Below are 12494 nucleotides of genomic sequence, written 5' to 3'. Positions count from 1 at the left end.
AATGGGATAATAATTTAATGGGAGAAAACCAGACTGCGGTTTTGGGCGTGTTTTGCGGGATGTTTCCCGGCGCCTGCAGCGCCAACAACGACCCCGCTATCAAACGGGACTTTGCTTTTTTGGCCTTGTCGTGGAACGCTCCACCAAGGCCGCACTTACCTTAATTTGCTGCACTGACGGGATGGGGGCACCATTTATAAATGCTGCCCTGACCGTCCTACAGCGGCTTCCGGCCACCCCAACTTATATGTTATGGGGTCCTTGAGCCCCTCATCATTCCACCTCATAAGGGTAAGGCACCCCCTGGCCCGATTCCTGGCAAGGGCAACCAGGCACCTGGTCAACTTGGTACTGCCAGTTGGGCAATACTCCTGCCAGCCTGGCAGTGCCACCCAGGTACCATGGCAGTGCCAAGTTAGTGCTGCCAGGGTGCATAGGTGGCAGCAGGAGTGCCAGGGTACTATCCTGCCCAGCCAGGGGCATCCGATGGCCTGGGAAACCCCTCAGGTGCCGTTATGCCTGTTCCATGTTTGTGTGAACCAGTCCTAAATGGCGCCGTCGTTAGCACTGTCGCTTCACAGCGCCAGGGTCCCGGGTTCGATTCCCCGCTTGGGTCACTGTCTGTGTGGAGTCTGCACGTTCTCCCTGTGTCTGTGTGGGTTTCCTCCGGGTGCTCCGGTTTCCTCCCACAGTCCTGAAAGACGTGCTGTCAGGTGAATTGGACATTCTGAATTCCCCCTCCCTGTACCCGAACAGGCGCCGGAATGTGGCGACGAGGGGATTTTCACAGTAACTTCATTGCAGTGTTAATGTAAGCCTACTTGTGACACTAATAACGATTATTATTATTATTACAAGCGGGGACTGGGTGCGATGGCTGCCGAGGTTTTAAACATTCTCAAGAACTCCCAAAAATTGTCAGGCTTTCTGCTGGGGGGCAGCCTGGGCTGGGGGGGGGGGGGGGGGGGGGGTCTGGGCTGGGGGGGGAGAGTCTGGGCTGGGGGGGGCGAGTCTGGGCTGGGGGGGCAGTCTGGGCTGGGGGGGGGAGTCTGGGCTGGGGGGGGGTCTGGGCTGGGGGGGGGTCTGGGCTGGGGGGTCTGGGCTGGGGGGGTCTGGGCTGGGGGGGTCTGGGCTGGGGGAGTCTGGGCTGGGGGGGTCTGGGCTGGGGGGGGTCTGGGCTGGGGGGGTATGGGCTGGGGGGGGGTATGGGCTGGGGGGGTATGGGCTGGGGGGGAGAGTATGGGCTGGGGGGGAGTATGGGCTGGGGGGGAGTCTGGGCTGGGGAGGGGTCTGGGCTGGGGGGGGAGTCTGGGATGGGGGTGGAGTCTGGGCTGGGGGGGAGTCTGGGATGGGGGGGAGTGTGGGCTGGGGGGGGTGTGGGATGGGGGGGGTATGGGATGGGGGGGGTATGGGCTGGGGGAGAGTATGGGCTGGGGGAGAGTATGGGCTGGGGGGGAGTATGGGCTGGGGAGGGGTATGGGCTGGGGGGGGAGTATGGGCTGGGGGAGAGTATGGGCTGGGGGGGAGTATGGGCTGGGGGGGAGTATGGGCTGGGGGGGGTATGGGCTGGGGGGGTATGGGCTGGGGGGGTATGGGCTGGGGGGGTATGGGCTGGGGGGGGTATGGGCTGGGGGAGTATGGGATGGGGGGGTCTGGGATGGGGGGTCTGGGCTGGGGGTCTGGGCTGGGGGGGGTCTGGGCTGGGGGGGTCTGGGCTGGGGGGGGTCTGGGCTGGGGGGGTCTGGGCTGGGGGGGAGTCTGGGCTGGGGGGGAGTCTGGGCTGGGGGGGGAGTCTGGGCTGGGGAGGGGTCTGGGCTGGGGGGGAGTCTGGGCTGGGGGGGTCTGGGCTGGGGGGGGTCTGGGCTGGGGGGGTCTGGGCTGGGGGGGTCTGGGCTGGGGGGGGTCTGGGCTGGGGGGGGTCTGGGCTGGGGGGGTCTGGGCTGGAGGGGGTCTGGGCTGGGGGGAGTCTGGGCTGGGGGGGCGTCTGGGCTGGGGGGGGTCTGGGCTGGGGGGGGTCTGGGCTGGGGGGTCTGGGCTGGGGGGGTCTGGGCTGGGGGGGTCTGGGCTGGGGGGGTCTGGGCTGGGGGGGAGTGTGGGCTGGGGGGGGTCTGGGCTGGGGGGGAGTCTGGGCTGGGGGGGAGTCTGGCCTGGGGGGGTCTGGGCTGGGGGGGTCTGGGCTGGGGGGAGTCTGGGCTGGGGGGGGTCTGGGCTGGGGGGGGGGTCTGGGCTGGGGGGGGAGTGGGGAATGACTTGGTGCCAAGACGTTGAACTCAGGGTGTCTCCCTCGGGATGGGGGGGGGGGTCTCCCTCGGGATGGGGGGGGTCTCCCTCGGGATGGGGGGGTGTCCCCCTCGGGATGGGGGTGTCTCCCTCGGGATGGGGGGGGGGTGTCTCCCTCGGGATGGGGGGGGGTCTCCCTCGGGATGGGGGGGTGTCCCCCTCGGGATGGGGGTGTCTCCCTCGGGATGGGGGGGGTGTCTCCCTCGGTATGGGGGGTTTCCCTCTCGGGATGGGGGGGTGTACCCCTCGGGATGGGTTTCCCCCTCGGGATGGGGGGGGTGTCTCCCTCGGGATGGGGGTGTCTCCCTCGGGATGGGGGGGGTGTCTCCCTCGGGATGGGGGGTTTCCCCCTCGGGATGGGGGGGTGTCCCCCTCGGGATGGGGGGGGGGTCCCCCTCGGGATGGGGGGGGTGTCTCCCTCGGGATGGGGTTTCCTGGCTCAGACCCCCATTGCTGCAGTCTGTGGATTTGAACACACCCCCTTTGCTGCTGCTTACAGATCCCCGGCTGCTCCCACTGCTGACTGTGTCCTGCAATGTTCACAGAGCCTCTGGTCATCTGGGAGCCCACCCAGGCTTCCCTCTGGAAACACTCAGACTCCAGCGGTATCAACAAGGGGATGGGCATGGCCAAACTCAATCACTGGCCCATTAGGTGCTGGCACGCCCCAGAAGCACAGCCCCACAGCAGAGGAAGCAGGGGAACAGCAGAACTCACCCTAACCAGAGGACCCCTGCACCGTAGCCTAGGGAACCCTCCCTGACACACTGCCCCTCTCAGGGCAGAGGCCTCACCAGTGACCCCCATCCCTCAGGATCAGCAGCTTCTCCTGGTGTTGCTGGCAGCGCTGACTGCCTCTGCTACCTCCTCCCAGGCGCTGGTCAGGAGGGCAGGCTGGAGTATGCGGCCCTCCCTGGGGAAGAGGGTGTCCCTCCTCTCCTCATTGGCATCAAGCAGTGGGTCCATCTCGGATTCCCGTTATCGGGGGACAGGTCTTCGCTGAGCCGTCTTTGTAGCTGGAATGAGTGTGTAGTGAGTGGCGTGCTTAAAGCAGCTCCAGCCTGTCAGGTTCTTCAGCTCTAATTCCGGCCCCAGAGGTTACACCGCCCGCTGGACCGAGAAATGCTTCCAATTCCTGGCGGCAGAGTGCCGGCCCATTTACATGTCCTGAATCACTTAATAAATAGCAGCCCCAACATAAACGCCAATCGCATGCTATTCAGTCCCGGCGAGAACATTTAGGGCAAAGTTCTCCGCCTCACGCTGCTGGTAGCGGAGTAAATGATGGCGTGCCGGTGCCAGCATGTTCCCAACACTCTGGCTGCTCATTGACAGCGGGATCGAGGCTGGCGGACTGTGCCAACAGGAGGGTCGAGGCTGGCGGACTGTGCCAACAGGAGGGTCGAGGCTGGCGGACTGTGCCAACAGGAGGGTCGAGGCAGGCGGACTGTGCCAACAGGAGGGTCGAGGCTGGCGGACTGTGCCAACAGGAGGGTCGAGGCTGGCGGACTGTGCCAACAGGAGGGTCGAGGCTGGCGGACTGTGCCAACAGGAGGGTCGAGGCTGGCGGACTGTGCCAACAGGAGGGTCGAGGCTGGCGGACTGTGCCAACAGGAGGGTCGAGGATCGCGGACTGTGCCAACAGGAGGGTCGAGGCTGGCGGACTGTGCCAACAGGAGGGTCGAGGTTCGCGGACTGTGCCAACAGGAGGGTCGAGGCTGGCGGACTGTGCCAACAGGAGGGTCGAGGTCCGCGGACTGTGCCAACAGGAGGGTGGAGGCTGGCGGACTGTGCCAACAGGAGGGTGGAGGCTGGCGGACTGTGCCAACAGGAGGGTCGAGGCTGGCGGACTGTGCCAACAGGAGGGTCGAGGCTGGCGGACTGTGCCAACAGGAGGGTGCAAATGAGTGTCAATGACCCTGTCATTCCAGCTGAGCTACTAACAAATGTGCAAGTTCAAAGTTAATTGAAGATGTTTCTGACAGGTTTCAGCCAAACCCAGGAGTATAGCATAAATCTGCACTCGCTCTGCTGTGTGTTCAATATTCACAAAGATTTGCAGTGTCTCGACTTTTATCCAGAGAAGTATCAATTGTCACTTTCTCTTTCTACCCAGTTAAAGATCCCAAGAAACCGCAGTTGTATTCTTTACATTTTGAAAAGAGCTGAAGTGTGAAGCCTGTTGGCAAACTGCTGGCAGCGACTGAGGAATGCAGTTTGGGCAATCAACCTTTAACCCTTTAACTGATGGGACATCCAGCAAAATTCCAGTTCTCAAGCTGCATATTAATAAAAAAATGTCTTTTAGCTCACGCACATTGTGGTGTTGAAATAATGAAACCACTGATACACAGGACTAACCGTATTATTTTAATATTAAACCTAAATGACAAAAATAAACACACAAGTAAGTTTAATTAAATATAAATGATCCTACATCTGTCTTCCCTTTTTCCATGTTTTATTTCAGGTTTCGATTATTTTAGACCAGACCACTCTGCACGATTGACCAGCCAACCTGCTTTCTATTATTTTTCTATTTGATATTTCGTCTAGACTAATCTTTATATACTAACCATTTTCCTTTTAAAAATAAATATTGAATCCTTCACGTGTCTTCCTCCCGCTCAGCTCTCAGCATCTATTTTGGTGGTGGAAGCAATCTCCCAAAATGGGGGTGTAATTGGCTAAGAAAGAGTTACAAAGGCCAGTCAGTTACAGAACTGACAATCTAACGATTGATTTGATCATTTTAAAACACATGGAAGCAGATGTTGACTCCTGCCACTTGGGCCCGATCAGAGACATAGAATAGTCTTCAGTCTGCGAAGAACTAAATACTGGGCCTGCGTCCCGAAGGAAAGAAGGCGATGTCACCAGGATTGCCCGCGCCTCGTAATGGCTTCACTCTCAGTTGCAAAAGCAGCTGAAACCGATGAATTAATATTTTTCTGGTAAATTTGGGTAGGATCCTGAGCATTGCCCCCCAAAACAGCAACGGGTTTTATGGGAATGTGGAATGGTTAGCACTAGTTAAAAAAATACTTGTGTTGCTGGGAACGTGTTGGATGAACCTTTTGTCCAGAATGGAATTGAGCGACTGTAAGGAAAAAAAATAAGGCAAATAGAAGGCAAAAGGTTTGCTGTAGTTCTGGAATTTTGCTTGATTTAGCTTCAGGTAAGGGAGAACCCTGCTATGATATTTCCTTTGGCGATCGATTGAGTCTCACTGAGTGTGTTATAGAAGATTTGTCCATGATCTTTCCCCAGCCAGCAGTGGGGAACTGACCGAGGGGAGAGGGAATTGGCAAGGTGCCTATTACCAAACTATTCACGGTGATGGACTTGATTTCAGGATTAAGAATGAGAACCAAAAGGAAAACTAGATCAAATATTTCACAATAATTGGTTGAAGAATATGCTTCATTGTAAGTAATAAAAATATAAGGGTCTCTGGGTGGGGTGCTCTTTGGAGGGTAGGCACGACTCGATGGGCCAAATGGCCTCCTTCTGACCTGTATGGATTCTATGGCCGCGATTCTCCCAAAAAGGAACAAGTCCCCTAGCGAGCACGTTTAGCCGCATGTTTCCCAGTACTCACAGTGATGAGAAACACGTGGCTATTCAACGCGACTCACTTTGAATAAGGGCCTAAACGGGGAATGTGTGGCCGTGGCCACACATAGATCATTCTGCACAGTGGGAGCTCCATTCACCCGACCTGCCCAATGTAGCGAGAGATTGAATAGCATCCCGATCTCTGAGGCCCCCCAAAGCGATTGCTGATTCCTATTCCCCCACCACAAATACACTTTGTGAGGGTCGCGCTCCCCTCTCCCAACACCCACCCAGGGTACCCCTGGCCCTATCTTGCATGGGCAAAAATGGCACCTTGGCAGTGCCATCTGGATACCAGCGTGAAACTGCCATGGTGCCAAGCTGGCACTGCCATGGTACCCAAGTGGCACTGCCATGGTGCCAAGCTGGCACTGCCATGGTACCCAAGTGGCACTGCCATGGTGCCAAGCTGGCATTTTTTGCATCGATGCGATTGGGCTGAGGGCCCTGCCAGGTGTTGGAGGATGTGCATTGGGGCCAGGGGGCTGGGGCCAGGGGGCTGGGGCGTTGGGGGGGGGGGGGGGGGGGGGGGATCGGTGGTCGTGTCGGGGACCTCAAAGATCAGGACGCCATTTTGAAATTTCTCGCTGCAGATTTCTGGTTATATTGGGGAGTTCCGGCGAGTGGAGCTCCTCAGTACAATAAACGGGACTATGCGCGACCTCGACTGCACATTTCCCGCTGAGGCCCCTTATCTAACACGGGTGGCGTTTTATAGCCATGTGTTTCTTGGCGCTGCAAGTCTGCATCTCTGGATTACTAGTTACAGAGTACTTAATGTTTAGTGTTCTGTCATTAGTGACAGCAGAGAAGTGGGGATGGCATCTACATCTCTGAGGAAATGATGATGGGAAATTGCAGTGATGTGAATTTTCAAGATAAAGAGAGGAATGCAGATTGGGAAGTGCGGGTTTACATTGAAACATGCTGACCCTGTTTGTGCCTAATTGGTTTCCAGTCTTTCAAATACCATAGTAAATGATTCTTTCCTGTTATATTTTTTAGGAGCTGCCTCGTAAAGATGCCATTGAGGTACCTGCCTCACAGACTGGCACATTATCTGAACTGTCTGCTGTGGGAACCTTGACAAAGCTCAGCAGTAGCCCCAGTGCAGTCTGCACTCTCAAGAGGCCGAACACTCTGAGTAGACATTCCAGTGCTGCTGGTTTCCAAGTGGTTAGCTCTGGAACATGGGGATACAGCAAAGGGTACAGAGCCTCTCCAGTGTACGGTAACACCAGTTCCGAAAGCTATGAGGGTCCTGAGGTGGAGGAGATCAACCAGCTGCTATTTGACGTGGCGAGGTTTGCTGAAACGGTGGAGAAACTGAAGGACATTGTGCTGGAAGGTAAGTGGAAATCTTCAGAAATTGTACTAGTACCATGAATGTCAGGGCTGGGCAATGGGCAACAATGACATATATAATGAAGTTAGAGACCGCAAGGTGAAGATAAACCCACTTTCTATTGTACAATTGCCACTTTAAACTACTTAGCAGGATTAGATTTTTGAAATTTGAATTTTAATAAGAAAAATGATCAGTGCTCGACATCTACAATGAGTATACTGTACCTGCTAAGAGGTGTGGGGAAAGGAAGCAAAGTGCCTATTTGCTGGTGTTAGTTCCATGATCTTTATAAACATGCTGTGGGTAATTCTGACTTTGAAAGATAGGCAAGGTCGAGGGGTTGGGAGTAGAAGCAGGGTTGAGGGAGGATAGTGTATAATAGGCAAGGTTGAGGGGTTGAGGGAGCTTAGTGTATAATGGGCAAGGTTGAGGGGTTGGGAGTGGGAGCAGGGTTGAGGAAGGATAGTGTATAATAGGCAAGGTTGAGGGGTTGGGAGTGGGAGCAGGGTTGAGGGAGGATAGTGTATAATAGGCAAGGTTGAGGGGTTGGGAGTGGGAGCAGGGTTGAGGAAGGATAGTGTATAATAGGCAAGGTTGAGGGGATGGGAGTAGGAGCAGGGTTGAGGGAGGATAGTGTATAATAGGCAAGGTTGAGGGGTTGGGAGTGGGAGCAGGGTTGAGGAAGGATAGTGTATAATAGGCAAGGTTGAGGGGTTGGGAGTGGGAGCAGGGTTGAGGAAGGATAGTGTATAATAGGCAAGGTTGAGGGGTTGGGAGTGGGAGCAGGGTTGAGGGAGGATAGTGTATAATAGGCAAGGTTGAGGGGTTGGGAGTGGGAGCAGGGTTGAGGGAGGATAGTGTATAATAGGCAAGGTTGAGGGGATGGGAGTAGGAGCAGGGTTGAGGGAGGATGGGGATGGTTCACGTTCCCAGAATCTGGCTTCCACCTGCTTCTGTATTTGACCTGCTGACTGGCCCCAGTTTTGGTAACATGCCTGGTTATGAAAGTCAACTAAGATTTCAATTCCATTTGAAATCCCCCAAATTAATTCCTATGATATTTAGCTGAAAGTTATTGTGGAGTAATGGTGGAACTGATGCCCCAGGACCATTCACTGAATCTCCAAGCCTAACTAAATGAAATCATTTTCAAACACGTCTTCCTTTACACATTGACGTCACAGTTCCCCAAACATCTGCTCGTTACTCATCTTCTTACGTTATCAAGAGTTGTGGTTTGTTTAAAAACTCTCCCTTCTCCAACTATCCTTCAGATAGAAATGCATGCCAATCCAGCTGGAAGTGTAAATGTGTTGTGTTGTCGTAAAGCAAACCCTAATTTTGTACTTGTTCTCACCTTCTTTGTGGTATTTGAACTCATTCATTCAGTGCTGACGCAAAGCAACAGAATCTCCCTATCATGAATTAACAGTTCTCAAATATTATTGGTACATAGTCGACCCTAATGTCATCTGGAGATCTTGTGGCACAGTGGGTGGTGTTCGAGTCCCACCCCCGGACTTGACAGCCGAGAAAGATGCGTTCATAACGCGGCCAAACAGGCTGAGTGTCAAATCCTTCTGAACACACCAATGGATGACAGCAAACATGGATGTGACTCCTGGCCAGCCATGCTTGATGTGGAGTGGCATCCCTCAACCTGTCAGCCCCTGGCAACGGACCGGCGATCTGTTTTGGGAATTACTAGCTATGGAAACGGGCAAAAACTTTCCTTGATGTGCCATTAGGTGCGGGTAGATCATTAATGACCTGGAAGAAGGAGCTGAAGGCTCTGTTGCTAAGTTTGCAGAAGATACAAAGATCTGTAGAGGGACAGGTAGTATTGAGGAAGCAAGGGGGCTGCAGAAGGACTTGGACAGGCTGGGAGAGTGGGTAATGAACTGGCAGATGAAATACAATGTGGAAAAGTGTGAGGTTATGCACTTTGGAAGGAGGAATTTAGGCATAGACTATTTTCTAAATGGGAAAATGCTGAGGAAATCAGAAGCACAAAGGGACTTGGATGTCCTTGTTCACAAATCTCTTACGGTTAATAAGAACATAAGAACTAAGAGCAGGAGTAGGCCATCTGGCCCCTCGAGCCTGCTCTGCCATTCAATGAGATCATGGCTGATCTTTTGTGGACTCAGCTCCACTTTCCGGCCCGAACACCATAACCCTTAATCCCTTTATTCTTCAAAAAACTATCTATCTTTACCTTAAAAACATTTAATGAAGGAGCCTCAACTACTTCACTGGGCAAGGAATTCCATAGATTCACAACCCTTTGGGTGAAGAAGTTCCTCCTAAACTCAGTCCTAAATCTACTTCCCCTTATTTTGAGGCTATGTCCCTTAGTTCTGCTTTCACCCGCCAGTGGAAACAACCTGCCCGCATCTATCCTATCTATTCCCTTCATAATTTTAAATGTCTCTATAAGATCCCCCCTCATCCTTCTAAATTCCAACGAGTACAGTCCCAGTCTACTCAACCTCTCCTCATAATCCAACCCCTTCAGCTCTGGGATTAACCTAGTGAATCTCCTCTGCACACCCTCCAGTGCCACTACGTCCTTTCTCAAGTAAGGAGACCAAAACTGAACACAATACTCCAGGTGTGACCTCACTAACAACACTAATGTGCAGGTTCAGTTGGCAGTTAAGAAGGCAAATGCAATGTTAGCATTCATGTCGAGAGGGCGAGAATACAAGACCAGGGATGTACTTCTGAGGCTGTATAAGGCTCTGGTCAGACCCCATTTGGAGCATTGTGAGCAGTTTTGGGCCCCGTATCTAAGGAAGGATGTGCTGGGGCCTTGGAAAGGGTCCAGAGGAGGTTCACAAGAATGATCCCTGGAATGAAGAGCTCGCCGTATGAGGAACAGTTGAGGACTCTGGGTCTGTACTCGTTGGAGTTTAGAAGGATGAGGGCGGATCCTATTGAAACTTACAGGATACTGTGAGGCCTGGATAGAGTGGACGTGGAGAGGATGTTTCCACTTGTAGGAAAAACTAGAACCAGAGGACACAATCTGAGACTAAAGGGACGATCCTTTAAAACAGAGATGAGGAGGGATTTCTTCAGCCAGAGGGTGGTGAATCTGTGGAACTCTTTGCTGCAGAACCCTGTGGAGGCCAAATCACTAAGTGTCTTTAAGACAGAGATTACGTTTTGCATTAGGCATAAACAAATACAATATGATTTGTAGCATGTCATTAACTTCAATAAAACTAATTGCTAGTTTCATATGGTTTCAAGAATAATTAATACTCTACTGTAGAGTGGCTTTTTGCTTCAAATTTGAAAGCATGACTTGCATCGACAGAAGCTAATAATGAAAAATAATCCTGTGAATAACGATAGTGTAAATATAGAAAAATAGGGTTTGCCTAGTTTATTTCATTTTTGAGAGAAGAATCCAAGGGTCCCCAAAAAGGTCCTTCAAAGGAAATGAAAGATGGGAGGCCTGGCCCTCTCAAACCTACAATATTACCACTGGGCAGCCACAGTGGAAAGAGTGAGGGGATGGGGGAAAAAGCCAGAAGCAGAATGGGTGAGGATGGAGGAGAGATCCTACATAGGGACATCTCTCTGAGCCCTAATTACAACCGCTCTCCAATACCCGCCAGCCAAGCACTCAAAGCCCAGTGGTGTTAGCCATGCTCCAGAACTGATTGAGGCAACCCCTAGGCCTAACCGAAATGTCCACCACAGCCCCCATCTGCCACAGCCACAATGGACACCACCTTTAAAAGGTGGAGACCGGATGAGGAAACGTTGTGACTTTTGCACAAATGATAAACTAGTGACGCTCGGTGAGGTTCCCGATGCTGGGTGTGTCCAGAACCAGGGGTCACAGTTTGAGGATTCAGGGTAAACCATTTCGGACAGAGATGAGGAGACATTTCTTCACACAAAGAGTGGTGAGCCTGTGGAATTCATTACCACAGGAAGTAGTTGATGCTAAAACTTTGAATATATTCAAGAGGCGGCTGGATATAGCACTTGGGGAGAATGGGATCAAAGGCTATGGGGAGAAAGCAGGATCAGGCTATTGAGTTGGATGATCAGCCATGATCGTATGGATGGCGGAGCAGACTCGAAGGGCCAAAAGGCCTCCACCTGCTCCTATCTTCTATGTATCTATATAACTGCCCAAAGGAAACAAGCTGCTGCACATACAGATCAAAAACTTCCTCCGTAGCAAAATGGCGACATACCCATGGACACTCACTGGTCGAGGAGCTGTTGGACGCGGGCAACATAGGGAGGGGAAACTGCAGGGACCTCTATGGGCGACTGTTGGGAGGAGGCACGCATCCCGCTGGATGAGACAAGGGAAAAGTGGGAGGAGGAACTAGGGATAGAAGTAGGATGGGGACTCTGAATCGAAGCACTCAACGGGACAAACTCCACCTCCACAGGCGCAAAGCTAAGCCCAATGCAACAGAGGACACCTGACCAGAACCCGAATGAACAGGTTCTTGCCGGATGTGGAGGATAAATGTGAACGGTGCCAGGGAGCTTTGGCGAACCACGCCCTCGTGCTCTGCGCTTGTCCCAGACTTGTCGGGTTCTGCACAACCTTCTTTGAGGCAATGTCCACGGTTGTGGGGGCGAGGGTGGAGCCATGCCCAAAAGTGGCGGTCTTCGGTGTCTCAGACCAGCCGGAACTCTTCATGTGGAGGAGGGCCAGCGCCGTAGCCTTTGCCTCCCTAGCCACCCACCGAAGAATCCTGTTTGGCTGGCGATGGGCAGCACCACCCAAAGCTACAGCCTGGCTGTCCGACCCCTCAGAATTCCTCCAACTGGAGAAAATAAAATTCACCATCCGTGGGTCGGAAGAGGGTTCCTCAGGACATGGAGGTGCTCACCAACTTGTTCCAAGGCTTGTTCGTAACCAGCAGCCAATAGAGCAGGAGGGGGGGGGAGGAAGGGGAGTGAGGGGGTAGGGGGAGAGGAGGGGGAGTGGGGCAGAAACCAGTGAGGCAGAAGGTAGGCGGCAGAGTCACGGAGGAGGCGTCCGAAAACTGGGCCAGAGGGAGGCAGATCACAGCACAGCTTATGTACACGTGTCAGACTCTGCAGGAGAGTAATCAAACCCCACCCCGATGGAAATTTGTAAAAATACAACTTTGACTTGGCGATGACAACCATGTGCCATAGAACATGAAAACCAATAAAAACATTTTCTTTAAAAGAAAATCGGTTCCAAGAAGACTTTGTCAGATGGTTAATACCTCACTCC

The 12494-nt window shown here is 53.2% G+C and overlaps 1 protein-coding gene across 4 annotated transcripts in view; it reads left to right on the top strand.

Moving 5' to 3' along the window:
* LOC119953074 (rho GTPase-activating protein 45-like) overlaps nucleotides 1–12494 on the top strand; it is a 220236-nt gene that overhangs the window by 13093 nt on the left and 194649 nt on the right. For all 4 annotated transcript variants that reach the window (XM_038776895.1, XM_038776894.1, XM_038776892.1 and 1 more), the window contains exon 2: nucleotides 6904–7246. In XM_038776895.1, coding sequence (XP_038632823.1) covers nucleotides 6904–7246 — 343 coding nt within the window. The remainder of the gene's footprint in view (nucleotides 1–6903; nucleotides 7247–12494) is intronic.

Source organism: Scyliorhinus canicula, chromosome 18 (assembly GCF_902713615.1).
Source record: "Scyliorhinus canicula chromosome 18, sScyCan1.1, whole genome shotgun sequence".
Classification (NCBI taxonomy): Eukaryota; Metazoa; Chordata; class Chondrichthyes; order Carcharhiniformes; family Scyliorhinidae; genus Scyliorhinus; species Scyliorhinus canicula.
This window is presented reverse-complemented; position numbering and strand designations above follow the sequence as displayed.